Consider the following 18,629-nt stretch of genomic DNA (forward strand, 5'->3'; position numbering starts at 1 on the left):
TGGGTTCAATCCCTGGCCCGTTCCTTTCATCCTACTTTATATCTTTCTATCCACTTTCTCTCGCTCTCTCTTCTCTACATATACAACTAATGTATATTCATATGTTCATAGTCTTCACTAGAACCAGAAACAAATTGGAAAAAAGTCGTTTCCCTCATTTCCAACTTCTTCTCACAGCACAGTATATATAACGCCTACAAGTTATGCAATCAAAGCGTGCTGTGCCGCTTGACCTTATTCACCTTATTCACCACACAATCTATCACGAACACTTTAAAAATAACCCCTATTCATGGATCGCATCCGTGCTGGTTGTGGGGATGCAGAGGTGATCTCGGTCTTTAGTAGCAACAACCAGCACACTAGAATGTTAGAACATTCCTTTCCCTTCCTAACTAACTATAAGGACGTGGCCGGCGCCGTTATTGACAAGAATGTATGAGCTGCTTAAATTGCACTTTTAGAATAAGTGGAGTGTCCCAGCCCTTATTCATTTGGATCCCAGTGCAATTGGTACCAGCTCAGATCAATCACGGAGGAGCAACCATTGACATGTATAGTCAGATTTGATTTTTTTTTTAATTTAGGCAGAAGGTGCAGAATATAGCCTTTTAAATTCCACATATTACTATATACTTACATATTTCCAGTGCTACTAGCCATTGAAATACTGCTAATGATGCAGAATTTGATTAATTTTTGTAGATTTTGCATTCTTTGAGGTAAAATTTATAGTTTGTTAATGGTGCAATTTGATGATATTTATGGTGCAATTTAATTTTTTATGGAGCAAATATGGTATAGTTATGGAGCAAATGTTCATTATTTATGGATATTTTTATTATTTTTTATGGAACAAACTTATTTGTTTATGGTGTTTTATTTAATTTTTTATTGATACAATGTTTCATTTTTAACTAGAAAATCTTTTGGTTTACCGCTACATTTTTAATTTATTATGGAACATTTCTATTTATTTATGGAGAAAGCTGTGCATTTTGTCGGTACATTGCTTAATTATTTATGGTGCATTTTGATTTTCCTATGGTGCATTTTGCAATTATTATGGCCGCAATAACCTTTTACCGCCACAAGCTGCAAGAATACTACGTTTTTATTTTTTTATATCCCTTAATTGTTAAGTAAAATTACGAGCAACGAACCTATCTACTGCAACTATTGCAGCCTCCATTTCTATTCGTCGAAGTGTCTGAGCCCAGCTCAGCACCAGTATCGTATTCCAATTGTACATAATACGGTTGATTGAGTGAAAATAATGATATTTTCGATTCGACTTCTTCTTTCGGCCTTCCTCTCCACAGTTTGCACCTAGGTTTGCACCATACCACCCACCACAGCCCCCTACCACCCCACAACCGAAAGCCCCTAAAGTTCTTTGTTCTCGAGTTGACGTTTCCCGAGATGAGATGAGAAGGTATTGAGTCACGAGTTTTCTTTTTTTGCCTTCTTTTTTTTCGCACATTACTCGTTTCTCCGAATAAACTCCGAATTGGGGTGGGTGGGGCGTAAGGTTGGTTTTATGATTGATGGCTTGCTGGATACATGTCTGGTCCGGAAAGGGATTGCAATTTTTCCTCGAAAAAAAAAGCTACCAGAAGTTGATTGTTTTTCGATCAGGAATAATTACAATTAAAAACGGAGTTTACAGTTTTTTGTGCTGCTTGGTAATCAGATTTCCCATTATGTGTGCCTCGACCCGGGCGGATGCAATACAGCCAATTTATATTTTATTGCCAGAACCAGAAATTTTAAAAAGATCGTGCCTCCAACTTGGGGGTGAGTGCACGAATTTCGAACTGAAAACAGTTACAAACGGGAAACAAATAGGGGAAAAAAAGCGGAACCATCAGCATTTTTGGCCTTTCAGAAGCCGTATTTTCAAGCAATAAATGCAAAATAAAAACACAGCGCGCAATGAGATGGGCTAAGAGCGCATATCGCAGTTAAATCTACAAACAAAACAAGCAACGCAAAAAAAAAGAAACTCGAAATGGCGGCGGTGGAAGTGCCATTGCTGCTATTGCATTGCTGAGCCAAGCGAGTCACTAAAAATTGCATTCAAACCTGAAAATAAACAAAGAGGCTGCGTTGTGAGCCAAGAACTCATTGCGATTCCATTTTACAACATTTTTCATCGAATGCAATTCTCCTTCGGTTTTTGCTGATTGTTGTTCACACAGCACCAGACCAGAGTGCCTACCAGCGAAGCGACGTTTGGTTGGCAGACTGGTACGTTTTATTGCTTTAAATGCTCCGCTCCAAACCCCCAATGCCTCTTGCTTACCGTCGTCGTTTTGCAATCTCACCCAGAGTGATTGCTTTGCAATGGTGTTTGTTGCATACAGTGGAGATCTGGTCGAAATTACGACAGGCTAAATACATACCAAGACATCAGTCCCAGATTCAGATTAAAATATTTAAACAAATGTATTTTTATTTCTTTTAATTTCACACATTTGTAGTAAGTTCTGGTGAATATATTGTTCAAGTTGGATTCAACATATCAATTCAAATGAAAATAAATTAATAATAATGCAATGCTATTTTTGGGTAAGAGAATATTAATTTCTAAAAATTGATTGTATAATATCAAAAAAAAAAAAAATCAAAAATGTAGATCAAAACTTCAGAAATTTAATTTCTTTCGTGACTTCCCAACTCCCAACTGATGGTCAGAGATCCTCAAGGAGATAGGGAGGTACAGTATGGGAAACAATGTGCTACCTTTTGTCTTTCTCGTTGATCGAAGTTTTATCTAAAGTCAATCATTTCACTTCAAAATTAAGTGATAAAGACCAGCAAAGGTGGAAATGGTCAAATATGAACCTCAACAAAATCATATTCCAGAGAAACAGACGTCAAGCTCTGCTTGCCTTACACCGATCACATTTTCAACGGAATTGGCCACTCACGGCGCTCACATGGGTTTTAACTCCTGTTTGACGTTTGCTCACTACCGACATCTAGTGGTTGGTTGGCCTAACACAGCGTGATTAGCATTGGACAGTTACGTTTTCGTGACAATGGTTTTTGCTGTATTTTATTGTAAGTGTTACGCCTGTTTCTCTGTGATCCTGTCATGCGACGCATCGAATTGCACTGATTTTTGTCACCTTAATAATGGTTGTTCAGAAATAGTGACCTGAAAATCCAAGATGGGGAACAAAAAATCAAGATGATGACTGGTTTATGGAGTATCATGACATTCGAGGCCGTAATGTCCCAGGACTTTATGGCTTTTTTCCGTGGCATAACGTCCAAACATGCAGCTGCGTCACAATGTCCAAGGACAGATAGGTTTTTATTTATTTTTTATTCTTAATCACTTAACCTAATTTACAGCTCTTTTGTCCACTAGGGAACTACGTGAGCGATTCCAATTGGCAGCTGCATTTACACTTATGTGCAGCACCTAAATGTATTCTATTCTAATTCTTCTATATCTAACTGGCAGCCTATGTGCTGCTGTCACTTTCCTACCCTGTCCATGGTAGAATGATGAGCACGAGGATGTTGATGTGTGGCTGCTGTTCCTTTTACCAGTCCGATTGAGGGTCCATTATGAGTTGCCATTTCGCCGATATCCAATTATCCGGGTCCATTAGAGCTATGAGGGCTCAGAAGAGGGTCAGATGCCAGCCGCTCTCGGGGGGAAGAGCAACTGACAAAGTACCGGGGCTGGGATCGAACCCATGACCATCCGCTTATGAAGCGAACGTGTGGACCACTACGCCACGGGCCCCGGCAAAGGTTTTTATGACGCATCCAAAGTATTGGACCTAATATCGCATAAAAATCCGCCATTGGGATCGGGACATCATGGCCCCGTACGTTATAACCCAGCCCCAGATTACGCTCTAAACTACCGAAAACGAGTATTTAGTATGGTAAGCAGCTCGCGGAGTTCAAAAGACCAGAAAACCCAAGATGGCGATAGATTTAGCATGTCGTAGATACTTAAGTTATTTTTTTTATAAATCTTTGGCGTTTCGTGACCTTGTAATCCTTAGAAAAATTTTGTCGGCTTCTCATGGGTAGTACTTAGATTCCCATCTATAGTATGGTTGAAATTGAAATGCTAATTATGACATGCTGGTGGATTTTTTTTTTCTTCGGAATTCTGGTAGAATTTAACTGCAATTATGGGGCGCTCATTGCTGTGCTGCTGATGTTAAGAAAGAAACTCAAAGAATCAAAAAAAAAACCTGGAGTTTCTTTGAGAGACTTTTCGGAGTCCCTTCTTAAATTTCTTCATAAGTTCTTTCAGCTACCCGACTATATGAGAAAAAGAAAATTTATACTCGTTGTGTTATTTTGTTACAATGCCTTTTTAGAATGGTTGTTATAAAACATGTACCGTTAACAGTTAATATAACAAGTTGAGATATAATCATAACAAGATTATATCAAATTTTGTTAGACTGAACATGCAAAATCATGACAAAACTATAACTAGTTTTGTTATACAGGGGATAGACAAAATGATCGGGACAGGCAAAATTTTCACTTTTCAAAAAATGTTCAATTAGCTGTAACTTTTCGAAAAGTGCATCAAATATTTTAAAATTTTTACTGTAAGTTCCTCAACTAGTTGTGTATCAGTGGACAAAATTTGGAAAAGATCGGACAATTCTTCACGAAGTTATAAAGATTTTTGAAAAAGATAAAATTATCTGATAGCCAACTTTCAGCTGTTATATCTCCGGATTCAATGAACCGAATGCAATGAAATTTTGTCCATTTATGACTTATATAATGAGCTATGAAAAACCATTGACTTAACTTAATATTCTTAACACGGAAGAAAGTTAGAACGATTAGATTATTTTTCTAAAAAAACACCAAATTATCCAAAACATCAACATCGTTTCAAAATTCAAGATGCAAATTATAGTTCATTTAATTTCCCTCTAATTGACTTATATATAAATGCGTTTTGAAGGAAAATAACAACATAGCCGCCAATAAATTGAAAAAGTAATGGGATGCATATTAAAAATAGACCAATTTACTGAAAAATCATGAAAAAAAAAATCGCTATAACTTTTTCGCTTGTTAAAAATTTCAAGTTAAGTTAAATGTTTTCCAGAGTTCATTATATAAGTCATGAATGATCAAAATTTCATTGCAATCGGTTCATTGAATCCGGAGATATAACAGCTCAAAGTTGGCTATCGGATAATTTTATCTTTTTCAAAAATCTTTATAACTTCGTGAAGAATTGGGTTCTTTAGGGGTATCCAGATTATTTCATAATCGGAATCTCCGTCCAAAAATTAGCCGAAATCCAAAATTTCATCATTTTTGGTGCCCGGGAACTATTTTTAAAATGCATTTAAAGTTTGTATAGGGAAATTTTTTTGTTCGGAATGAACTGTCATTTTATCGATTGAACTGTCATTCTATCCACAAAAATAAAAACTGTTTTGTTTATTTAACCGTCAAAACAAAGGTATTGGAACGCAATAAAATCACGTTATGCTCAGAAAAATGAGCTCTTTCTTTTAGAATATAGACAATAGCAATATTTTGTTCACTAAACAACCCAATTGTCCGATCTTTTCCAAATTGTGTCCACTGATACACAACTAGTTGAAGAACTTACAGTAAAAATTTGAGAATATGGGATGCACTTTTCGAAAAGTTACAGCTAGTTGAACATTTTTTAAAAAGTGAAAATTTTGCCTGCCCCGATCATTTTGTCTATCCCCTGTATATTTCAGATCCAGACGTGACGCGACACGGACAAAACACTTATCGTTCTTACAAAACATAAAAGGAAATAAACATTTACCTTTTCGTCGACCGGTTTCGGGCTAGATGTTGCCCATCTACAGGACGATGTCCAACTGATCACAAAAATAAAAACAGCTTCGTACGTACTGCCGTACACGTCAGAGAGAGATGATAGAGAGATAGAGAAATTTCCTACAAAAATACTAAAGGAATTTCTTAACAAATTGTTGGAGCATGTTTAAACAGTCTCCTTAAGGAAGTCCTGTAGGACTTCCTGAACTCATAAAAGAATTCCATACCGTGCTCCTGGAGATATTCCTTAGAAAAAAAAAAACAACTGATGAATTTCCAAATTTTTGCTTAAAAGCAATCCCTGGAAGAATTCCGGATCGAATTCCTAGAAAAATCACAGAATGAATACTAGAGTGAATTTCAGATAGAACTTCTCAAGGAACTCCAAAAGAAATCCAGGAACGAGTCTCGGGTGAAATTCCTGGAGGAATATAAAAAAAAAATCCACGAAAAAAAAATATACAGGTATTCCAAAAGAAATTTAATCACAGAAAGTACACTTAGAGAATTTTAGAAGGAATCTCGGAAGGGATTCCAAAAGGTGGAATCTCAGGTGAAGAAAAAAATGCACGAAATTCAAATGGAGCTCCTGAAAGAATCCATGAAAAAACTACTGGACTGCTGCAGTAATCGTTAAAGAAATATAGCAACGAATTCATGGAAAAATACCGGAGCTTCTAAAGGAATCCAACAAGGAATCCATGGGAAAATCCCGAAATAAATCTCTCTAGGAAAGCCGGAAGGAGTTACTGGAGCACTCGCAAAGAACTCCTGGAGGAATACTCTTAGAAGTTTTTTTTTGCGAAATCGCAGAAGGTATTTCCAAAAATATTCCAGTAATGATTCCTGAAGAATTTTCAGAAGACATTCCTGGAGAATTTCCGGAGAAATGTCCTGGAGGCATATCACGAGTAAGTCCATTTAATCGTACGTGAACTCTTATTTTCAAATCAATAATTATACCACATAAATCATGAAAAGCTCAAGAAATGTTTAAGTCTAAATCGTTAACAATAAGGCAATGAAACGTCAAAAATTTTGAAGTGCATAGTAACCGCCACGTGCAGTGCCCTACACTAAGAAACTCAAGTACTTTAATTTGAGTATTTTCAAACTCACTTCTGAGTTCTGTTTTGTCTCGGCTCTCCACTCTCATTGTTGTTGTCAGAGAGCGAAGAGCAAAACAGCCAAACTTTTACAGTTAGGTTCGGGAAGTCATAATTGAGTAAACAGCATTTAACTCAAATTTGAGTATTTTGAACTTGCTGTTGGGTGAAAAAACTTAGTCGGTAACAGGGGATGCGACATTAGTTTTCACAAGCCGAAATATCCCAAATGAGGCCGGAAAAAGACGGTAAAACACGATAAATGCGCTTTTTGCGGATTTTATCGTTTTTTTTTCTTCTCTTTTTTCACTTTCATCAATTTGGCTTGGCAAAACTAGCGGTGTGTTGGGGGGCTCGGTCGGGCCGCATTTTGCGATGGGAAAAGTGAAAAAGTATCGCGATCATGTGGCAGATACGATGGGGAGCTCGGTTGGGTCGCGTTTTACGACGGGAAAAGCGAAAAAGTGACGCGTTCGTGGGGCAGTTGTGATCTATTGTCTTCGGTGCAGACTATTATTGATGGAGTCAAGGCGGGGTTGCGGTCATTTGAAGAGATGGAATTGGGTGAGATCATTCTGGTTTTTTCTCTATAGAAGGTGTCGAGGTAATTTTGCCAATGCGGTTTCATGAAACTCCTTTAAAACACAAAGAGTGCCGTAACAAATTTATCCTGCAGCTCTTATATTGATTTTATATTGAAGCAATAAAACACTAATTTAGAAAAATAATACAGAATTGGCCAAATTACCTCAATGCCCAATCACAAACACCACACTAGACTACTTTTCGTTCGAACACATAGTACGTGAATAGCAATCTAAGCATGAAATGCTCAAATTTGAATGTATAGAACTCACAGCGACGAATATCAAGTTAATTAAGTTTTGCTTTTAGTGATATGAATGCCTTATTGAACATAGGGTACCCATATCTCCCCAACAGTTTGAAATCGACGCAAAAACACCCATTTTTTTCATAAAATCATTTCTCGTTGTACCAATGCAATTTAACTACAGTAATCGCAAGTATGACTCAGCAAGTAGTTTAATATTATCAAGATCGTGTAACAAATACATTGGAACCTTACGAATGCTCATTTTATTTTCCGTATCGGGCCCCACGTTGGGCGCCAATGTAGCGATAAAAATTGTGCGGAACACTACAAATACATTGTGCTCACGATGAGAACCACAATTTAGACAACTTCCAACAGAACCCTATAAATGCGCATTTTATTTTCCATGTCAGGCCCCACGTTTGGGAACTAGATACGAAAAATAAAATGAAACATTACAAATGCACAAAACACAAACATGCAACACATAACATTAATTTGTGCCCAGTCATTCATATGGATAACGAAGTCAGAACCTAGGATGACGAGGTTTCATAATTCTGCATTAACATGCCTAAAGGGTTTAACTCGTTTTGTAAACAAAGATTGTTTCTGTCTCTGTAGGGTCTATCTCGATCCACCCACGCATCTGGGGGCCGTTATCAGAAAGAGCGAAGATAGATCTTTCTGATAACGGCCCCCAGATGCGTGGGTGGATCGAGATGGGCCCTACAGCGACAGAAACAATGTTTGTTTACAAAACGAGTTAGACCCTTTAGACATGTTAATGAAGAATTGTTCTTGGTCCATCAGTCATCCTAGAATTTATTTTGTTTGGCAGTTCGCCTTTTAGTTCGCAGCATCTGTTACTGCATTCATAGCTTGATTTGGTCTAGGAATTTCTAATCCTAAGGGGGCATCTAGATTTGTGCAACAACACAAAACCGTCTACAATTTGATGTCCGTGTTAGGCGACGGCTTGCGTGTTTTGAGCTGGATCGCTCCTGAAATGCTTGGAGCGCTACAAATGCACATTAAAATTCAGGGACAGATGTACATTGTACAAACCTTAATATAACATACAAAATAAACTGACAAAATGTTCACAACAATTTACAAACGTAACAATCGTTATGGTATTACAGTGTACGGAAGATTCAACGTTGTTTTCAAGCATCTTCAGGCAACTTTCAGGCGGTCAAGTTAGGTGATGTGCGTGAAAAAACAAGTGTCAAGTATGTATAGGGTTAGTTTCCAAAGTTTATTTTGTCACAACCGCGTTGTTCTGCGCGGGTAAAGTGAGACGTTTGCACGAATGGTTTTAAAGGACTCTTTGTCGCGTCGCGGGTGCATTGCTATGGGAAAGAGTATTGTGAAAATAAATCGTATTTTTTTATCTTGCCATTGATCAGTAAAATCGGAATCTCGCTTGTTCTACGATTATCGCGATGTGTATTTCCAGGGGTGTGAATCATATTACCTGCCATAGGTGACTCCCAGATTTACACCCTACCTTACCCTATTAACAAATACTCTTTTCCGAGACAACTGTGGGTATGCTGTGAATTCCACGGTTTCTAGTAACAACGGTTGTCGAACTAACATTCCTTCCCTCTCCCGATGACCGTAAGGACGTGGTCAGCGCCGTTATTGACTTTTAAACATTGAACTCTCGAATTGTGCACAGAGTATGTACTTAGATAATCCCAAGCACCATTCAATAGTTCTCTGTGCAACTTCGATTGTTCTGGTCAATCACGGAGTAGCAACTACGATGTGTACGGTTATCTTTGCTGTGCTTTGCAACCTTTTCGCTCTTTTTACCATCAAACTCTTTCCTAAAAATCACCTAATATCGATTTTCATCGAGCACATTGCCCTTGATATTGTCTTAATATGGTTGAGCAATTATACCATTACGCTGCAATGAAAAATATTCATATCGATACTCTGAGCTTCCACAAGGGCTCACCGTAATTATCGCCTACACTCAATTGCCAATTGCTTGATTGCATTGATAAATTACTGCTGCGTTTCAGCTTCGGGGTGCGAAATAAAATTATTTTTGGGTTATCGCAATTCAAGGTGAAACTTCCGTCAATTGATTTCATTTGCATCAATTTGATAGGAAACCATCGGTTTCACGCAAAGTGATGATGATGATGATGATGATGATGAAAGTGTACCCACCATCAGCGCAAGGATTACCTATGGCTGCAGAATCATTCCCGAAGGGCATGATCTACCTGATGGTTTGTTGTAGCAGGGTGAGTTAAAATTCCTGAATTCCTTCGGTAGTCAACATTAAGTTGCTAGCTCATGACAAAATACTGGCTACTCCACGAACTTAAGTCCGGTCATCAGTTCATTTAACTCCCTTAGGCTACCCCCCCGTGTGTGTGTGAACTAGAGATGGGAAAACTGATTCAATTTTGAGAGTGAATCGCTACCGATTCACTCTCAAAAAGGAGTGGACTCTTTTGATCGATTCAGTAACTCATTTCCGGGATTTGAAGAAAATGTCGATTTTCGACGTGAGTCAACTTCTTTTCGTACAAAATTCACTTGCATGGCATGGTATATTGACGATTTGCACAAACGTCTGAGCTTAACGTAGTGAAATACACAATTCGCAGGTTTTCGTTAATTTTTCCGAAGAATCGAATTGTTGGTGCGAGCCAGTCATATAATATAAGTATGGAAACAAAATTCATTCTCAAAGATTGCAATGTTCTGCGTCGAATCATCATGAAGTGCGTAGTCATACACACTCTTTTCGCAATCGTAATGAACATCAGCGAATCGTGACTCTTTTGAAAAGAGTCATGGCTCACTCACTCGGTTTAGCGAATCGATTCTTTGAGTCGATTCGCGAGTGAGTTACTCACCTCTAGTGTGAACCCCGCAATATAAAAATGGAGATTGTATAATATAATACATAATACATAATACGTAATACATAATCAATGGAAGGTATAGTTTCACGGTTTCACGCAAAGTCGTTACAAAATGTGGACTTCTAGGACAACATTTTATCATACACAAAATGAGTATTAGTTTTCCAATAATCACAGAAAGAATATTCCTATCCTGTCCACATTTTTGCTAAAAATAAGAAGGAGATATCATTTGTAAATTGTAATACTTCTATGTTCCCCGTATATAGAAATCCCATATGGAATATGAGAGGGACAGTAATGTGACAGAATGGCAGAACAGGTTTGCAAGAAAACTTGCATGCCCGTACAATATGCTGTCAATTCTGTCAAAGTAGAACTAAAAGAAGCAAGAAGGTGTTTATTGCCTGCAAACGACAAGTTCGCTGATTGTTCCAAAACCATAAAATGCTAACCAGCGCACTTCTGCAAAAATCTTTCCTGTCAATTTGGCACGTTCCCAGCGCGCACGAACCACGTTCACACTCAAACCCATACCCAACTCATCAACACCGCGCTTCCAACTGTTTGTCAAACAATAAATTCCAAGCAAAGAGTATCACCACTCACCTTCCGAACAGCGGGTGCCACAGCGGAGAGCTAAGGTCCGTCGAATCGTCCAGCCCGCTGGTGGTGCTACCCACCTCGGGCAGTTCGTCGGTGTTCAGCAACCGCCGCTGGATGGCCGCCGGATCGAGCAAGTGCAACCCGGGCTTGACCTTCAGTTTGCCCTGGTGATGCTGCTGCTGCTGTTGGTGATGTTGTGCTTGTTGCTGATGAAGCAACTGCTGTTGTTGTTGTTGAAGCAATTGCTGCTGTTGTTGTTGTTGCTGCTGCTGCAAGAACATTTGCTGTTGCATCTGATCTTGCTGAGTGGACGCTGTGTACAGGTCCATTCCCGGCAGTGCCATCAGATTGGCCAACTTGCTGTTGACAGTTTGCTTCTGCTGCAGCTGTTGCTGCTTTTCCGGCTGAAGGAGATTCATTAGCGATTTGCAGGTCACCCGAGGTTTCTGCTCCTCTTGGTGGTGGTGCATCTGCTCTCGGGAGTGACCCTGGGGGTCTTTCTGCAGTTTACGCGCGAGTTGCTGCTGCTGTTCGTGGAATTCTTGGAAGGAGGTTGGAAGGTTGAAGAAAGGATTGTTGGGGAACATGGAGTTGACGTTTTGTTTGCTCTTCTGAGCGGTGGAAAGTTGCGGCCGGGTTTGCTGCTGTCGCATCTGCGCATTGGCTGCGGCCGCGGCGGCTGCAGCCTGACTCATCATGTTTGGCATGGTTTTGATTCCCGAATGATTCAATTGCTGCTGCAGCGAGGAAGGAGATTGCATGGTTGAGGTTCGACTGTTGCTGGCAAAACGGTTATTTGGCATCGATGGGGTCATGAACTGAGGTATCGAGAGAGGATTCAGGGAGTTCATTGCGGAGCTTGGTTTTTTGTTCTGTTGGCTTTGCTGTTGGAACATGCTGGCTGCGGCGGCGACCGCTGCCACGGAGCGTTGCTGCTCCAAAGTCTTTGGCGGAATGATAGGCTTGCGATCGATAGTAACTGCTGCCTTCTTCTGGGCGTCCTGTTTGCGCTGCAAACTGGCAGTGTTCACTTGGTTGAGAGCGTCTTGCCACATGGCGAACTCCAGTTGCCGTTTGTAGTCTACGGGGTTGGACGTCATTCCACAGAGATCTTGTAGCCGAGGGTTCATGAACGGTATCATTTCGGAGAGACTTGGATTGGCATTTGGAATGTTCATCATCGCCTTGAGGAGCTCCGGTCCAAATTGGCCCATTTGGCCGAGGTAGGGTAGCCAGAGCATCTGGTTGAATGCTGCCGCCGTGGCAGCATCGATGTCACCGGCGAGCCCGGAAGCGAGCAGTGAGCTCATCATGGGATTCTGCTTGGCCGCTTGAGCAGTGAGAGTTTGCTTCAATGTTTCAAGCGGACTTGGCGCCGCTTTTTTACTGGTGTCGGTCTTCGATTTGAGCTTGAGGAGCTCGTCTTGTGTTTCTAGTATTTTCTCAAGTTGAGATAATGAAATCACCAGGATATCCGGATCCTGTAGAATGTTGGGAAATGCGAATGCTTCAGGTAGCCGCAGCTCGGGTCGGGTTGTGAGAAGAAGTGGAATCTCTCGGGCCGGTGACGCTAAAACGGCGTTGAGGCGATCCTTTGGCACAAGTAGTGGATCAGGTACCTTCCAAGCTGGATTACTGACCAGTAAGCGTAGCTGAGTGAGAGCGTCCGGATCGTTACCGGAGGTTAGCATCTCAACCAAACGCGTCGATTCACTCGCGTTGGTATGAGTGGATGGTGTACTCCTGTTGCTACCGCTTCCACTAGCAACGGCAGTGGCGATCGGATTTTCCGCGATGCCGCTTGAACCGGATCCCGTCGAGGTGGATGATTTGTTACTTTCCGGATCGGTTTTGATCCGCTTTGATTTAGGTTCATCCTCGGAGGAGGATTGGCGTTTGGCTTCCTCCGAACAGCTGACCGTAGGACTAGCAGACTTTCGACATTTTCCAAGATCAAGAGGTTCCTTTTGCTGATTCGCAGGTCGAGGTTTTGCAGTTGTTGCCGAGGCTTGTGAGATGAGATTTTCGATAACTGCATTGGAGATTGATTTGGGCTGTAGAAAAATATCCGGAGACGGAGGGACAGCAGGAAGGCCGCTAGGTTGCGGCGATTGAATGGCATCGGAACTGTGGGATATTGGTCGCGGGGAGGGAGATAGGGTCACAATAGAGTCAGTGCTCTTTTCACTACGTTTTCGACAGCTTAAATCCTTTGGTAATTCTTCTTGACAGGAGTCTGGTGAAATCACTATGGGGGTATCGGATTCTTTGTTACTCTTCTCGGCACTAGCATTGAAATAGGAATTGGCATGTTCACTACTGTCCGTGAGGTCTTTTATCGTGATAGACAATTCGTCCAACGTGGGGTTTTGTGAGGAGAACGGATTCGGGATATTGTCGTCCATCTGCAACGAATGGTGGGTGGTATCGAACAAATCTCCGGTAAGTCCTTCAATTTCACCAGCTTCGTTAAAGGATAAACACTTGGGCGATGTGCTTAACGATTCACCTAGACGCGAGATAATGTCGGCAACAGGTTCAGGTTCCAGAAGGACATCATCGTCGTCGTTATAATCGTCTGATATGGAATAAATAGTGTTCTTGAGATCATCGGTTCCAGAAATATGATTGTCTTCACACCGTTGCTCCACCAGCGAATCGAGCAGTTCGGCACCAGTCATTGTATTTTCACCACAGTTGGCATGTAGTAAGTCTTCTGGATTGGCGGACTGGATTTCACGAATTCCCTCGATTAGGTCACTGCAATCGTTAAACTCACTCAGATGATGATGCTTGGGATCATCATCCTCCAGCTCACTGTCACTACTGATTGTGATGTGTGGTTGCACTTCCGCGTTCTGGATGCAATCCGATTCCGTCTTACAATTTTCGTATACTGCGCTATCCAGGCACATATTTTCATTTCGTCCTTTTGTTTGCTGGTGCTGATGCTGTGCTGGCGTTGGATCCGACTCCAGAACGCACACTTCGTCTCCGTCGTCGTCAATCTCATGCACAGTCGGTGCATCGGAAGTTGTTGATGTGTGCAACGATTCGCCACCTTGTTCCCCAACTTCTTTCGCACTCACACTAGTGATGCCACTACCACCCACCGGGATGGTGGCAGAAGGAGCTGCTGGTGCTGCACCAACAGCATCCGAGGATGCACCAATAGTGCCATGTTTGCTCGAATCGGTTGCGGTTGTAGAGGTGCTAGTGCCGTTGCTCCTGGCAGCAGCGGCTGCAGCCGCCGCCACCGCAACCGCCTGCAGAGACTCCAAATGATAGGAGATTGTTTTCTCGATGCATTCGTTCGCGTGGTTTTCCTGATGATTAAACCCAAGTTCATTTAGTGCAATCAAATTATTGAGCGCCGCCGTTGTTGTGGCGTGCTGGTCGACGTTGCCATTGGCATGCGCACTACTGCGAACACGTTGAAGTTCTTGCACCGAGATGATGGTTGATGGTATCTGTGCCTCGATGTTGTCCAATTCCTCCGTCCAGGATACGATTGCTGCACCTGCTTGACCTACGTTCGTTCCTTGGTGCAATAATTCCTGGGAATGGTGTCCGCTGATCACCGTATGCTCTTCCTCTTCCTCCGGTTGTATCAGCTCGACGTCATTGTCGCTGCCGTCGTCTTTATTGCTATCTGTGTTACTAGTGTGGGCGTTAATACTATTGGTACTGATTTCCTCTAGGCTAGTGGCGATATTTATGCTACTATCATTAGCATTACATTCACTATTACTACTGATATTGTTGCTATTAACGGTTAAATTATTTTGATTACTAATATCTTCAACAGTAACATCCGATTGGCTCAAATCCTTCAGGTTCAAACTAATGTCCTCCTCCTGGTCGTCGAATGGCGTTATGTCGATAACGTCATCGTCACCCTCGACCTCGTTCTTATCTAATTCTTCGTGCACTTCTTCCAAACAAGCGCCAGCATCGTCCTGTTGCTCGACCGAATCCTCCAAACCCTTCTTTCGTTTTTCCTTTTTGTGCTTCTTTTTCTTTTTGTGTAGCTTTTTGTACTTTGGTATGCCTGTCTTCGATACACCGTCAGCCAGCAACGATTTTGCCGATTTGGGCAACAGAGAAAATACCACCGACGAACTCTTGTCCGTCCGTGGGAATGACCTCCACAGGCCATTGGGAGTTTTGGTTATTCGTATACGATTTCGCTTGTCGTAGTCTTCGCAGCGGACCTCAACGATCCGGGTGTCTTCCTGTTTCACAAACAGAAAAATCGGATTCAATCGCGGAATAGATGAAGCAGTATCATCTGCAGCAGGAATGGTCACTTCTTTCGGTTTTCTTCCACCACTGCTGGCTCTGGCACAGGTTGCATTATTTGTTTTACTTTTGTTCGGCGTAGTGCGACTGCTGGTTTTGGTCGTCGCGGAAGAAGCAGCTGCAGCAGCAGCTGCTGCAATAGCCACCGGATTCTTTTTCTTGGTGGTAGCCTTTTTCGTTTTGCTCCGACACCTGGCGTTGAAATAGAATTCCGGAATACACATGGTGTCGATGATTCGATCGGTAAACTGTCTCCGCCGGCTGGACTTACGGTGACCCTCGATCGGTTCTTGCTTGATTTGCGATGCAAGGAGCATCGGTTCTTGAGGTTCTTGCTTAATTTTGCGCTTCGGTTGCTTGTTATTGTTGTGGGGATCGATAGTTTTGACGTTTTGAATGTTCTCGTCGATTCCATCGTTGCTGGTCGATAACATTGCCGTGTTGTTGTTTTTGTTTTGAGAATTTGTTGCACCAGTGGAAGATGACGTTTGTGTGTTGGTATTAGTGGCAGCGAGCAATGTCGTGCAACGTTTCCCTTTTGGAGTGTTGTTGCGCCGCCGTAGTATCAACTTGGTCGTCTCGACGTCATCGTTTTCCCCTGCTGCGACAATATTGTAGTGCTGTCTCTTTCCACTTGAGCGACGTTTTTTATCACCGCTCGCGACGTCGCTATCGTTTTTCGTGATGTTTTTCCTACTAGTGTCGCTCGAAATGTCTTTTGCCTGATGCTTCTTCGGTTGTGGTTTCTTATCGGAATTGTTTTGAGGCCAAGGAACCGCTTTCAGCTTGATGATGGGCTTCAAGTTGTACTTGCTTCCATCTATGATGATTTCTGACTGTGACGCGACCGATTTGTCAAGGTTTTTGTTGACCTTTTTTAGATTGTTGTTGTTTTTATTGGTTTTACGAGTAGTTTTTTGCTTCGATGTAGTTTTGCTAGGATTTGGGACTAGATCAGGGAGTAGGGGCAAGGATTTGGCAGCAGGAGATCTCGTTCGAGACTCCTTCGTGCCGTTTAATCCGAGCAATCTCCATTGTTGACTAACGTCTGTAGTCATATCCAGCACATTTTTGTGACACTGCGATTTATTTCACTGAACACTACAGAAAATATCCTCACCAGGAGGATTAGTAGTAAAACGATTTCACTTGAGTGCAGCTCTCTTCCGCGAGCTAGACACTGTTGGGACCATTTTATTCACACTTTCTTGGCTAGGATCGTGCTAGACAATTTCTTTGGCTTCTCACTTGTTCACTAACACTGAATGGCCTTCGTGTCACATACTTATTCCTTGGTGGACCTGCCAAGATTCATTTCTTGAGAAATACCGTACACTCTCACACTGTGCTCCCAATTTTAATCTCCATCGTGGAAATAATCAATAAAACTCGCATTTTTTTTTTATTTTTATTCGATCAAAAGCGGCGAGCTGTCAAAATCTTATTCGATTTTTTCTGCTTTTCTCCACTGCACATATAAACACCCGTCGTCGTCTTCGTCGACGTACAACACTAGCACATTCGTGGATCGAAGACCTTCTACGCATACACTTGTCCACAGGGTGGACTTACTAACACTAGCGCATTGCGCGATCTCTTCTGCTGCTATGTGCCAGCCATTGTTGTGCAAACGTGCGCCCGCTGGTATGTGTGTCGGAATGAAGTGAACAACATACGAGAGAAACGTGAAAACTACATATAATAAAAATATAGCTAAATTATAAATTTTTCCTCCATTCAAGCACTCCCGTAATCCATTTTCTTTTTTTCGCTGCGCTCACTTGCGCGATCTGTCAGACTTTCTGTCATGGGCCCCTTTCAACCACTGTTATTTTTTCACGGCTCACGATAATTGTACACACAAAATACACTCATCGAGTGTGTACTATTTTTCCTCTTGACTGCTGCCAGACGAGACACTGACTGACTGCCACGAATATTTCAGTAGCATTCGACGAGCAAGAGGTCACCACTCTTCTTCCCTGCGTACGGAGTGCGAAGACACAACCCAAGTGGGACTTGCTGCCACTGCTATTGATGATGATGCTGATGATGATGGCTGATTAGGTCACACACCGACGAATATCGCTATGCCCTCTCTGGCATCTGGCTAGCGCGTACTTTACATAACATAAGTTAACTGTTTCATTGCCCGCACAATACTGACGAACGTGAACGTCGTCGCACCGAACATCGCCGAGCTGGCGGTCGCCCTCCGATAGAAAGCGAAATTTTCTGTATTCGATGAGTGCTGTTCGAAAATCACCACTACGGAGCCGTCCGTCGAGGGCATTTGTCGCATGACGTCACGAAAACATCGCATCGCATCGATCCGATCGACACCACACCACACACGAGTGCACGTGCTGGCCCGTGTGTTTGTGTGTGCTGATATTTCTCTGCGCCTACTTTGATGTGTCGCTCGCTCGTGATGCACCCGCAGGGCCCGTCTTGTTTTGGTTCGAGTGCGTGATGGTCGTTGTGAGAGACCTGTCCTGTCACCTTTTCCGAAACGCCTATAAATCGGTCCTCCCTTCCACCCTACTCGTGCGACTCCAACTAGACTCGACCAAACTCCACCTTTTCCCATGAGGAGCGAGAGCCGTGCGAGTGACGTCATTCGATTAGGACGGAACGCGTGTAAGGACCTCCGGTGCAAATGACGTTTGACCTTGAATTAGCCCTTGGACGATTGATGCTCGCTCGCAGCAGCTAGATAGAGCGTGCGATGTTTGCTGCCACTGACAGGAAGTGGGTGGTAGGGATCGTTACGATCCCAGTTCGACCTAGAAGTGCGTGAAGGCGCGTAAGAACGTTTGATGTGCAAAAAGTATGCGTAAATCCGATTGCATTCCGTTTCGCACGCAATCCGTCATGATCCAAGTGGGCCTGGGAAGGGATGTTTTCTTGTTTTCGATCTTCGTGGGAACTGGGCAGCAGATTTTCGCGCGATACGTCACACGCTGTTGTTGGGCTTGGCAGGCATTTGGTGTGCGTGTGTGACATATGTTCGCTCTTTTCGCGCCTTTGACCGCGCGTTCGCGGTTGATTTGA

General features: G+C 42.3%; 1 protein-coding gene across 2 annotated transcripts in view; it reads right to left on the reverse strand.

Annotated features, from left to right (window-relative positions):
- The window catches only part of LOC109408361 (uncharacterized), a 36,712-nt gene extending 18,715 nt beyond the window's left edge, over positions 1 to 17,997 (reverse strand). The window contains exon 1 of one of the 2 annotated variants that reach the window (XM_029854244.2): positions 11,277 to 17,997. In XM_029854244.2, the coding sequence (XP_029710104.2) occupies positions 11,277 to 16,633 (5,357 nt within the window). In that variant the 5' untranslated portion in view covers positions 16,634 to 17,997. Of the gene's footprint in view, positions 1 to 11,272 lie in introns of those variants that run through there. The other variant, XM_029854245.2, reaches the window with a different exon arrangement.
- Between the last annotated feature and the right edge of the window lie 632 nt (positions 17,998 to 18,629).

The sequence above is a fragment of the Aedes albopictus genome, chromosome 3, assembly GCF_035046485.1.
Source record: "Aedes albopictus strain Foshan chromosome 3, AalbF5, whole genome shotgun sequence".
Taxonomy (NCBI): Eukaryota; Metazoa; Arthropoda; class Insecta; order Diptera; family Culicidae; genus Aedes; species Aedes albopictus.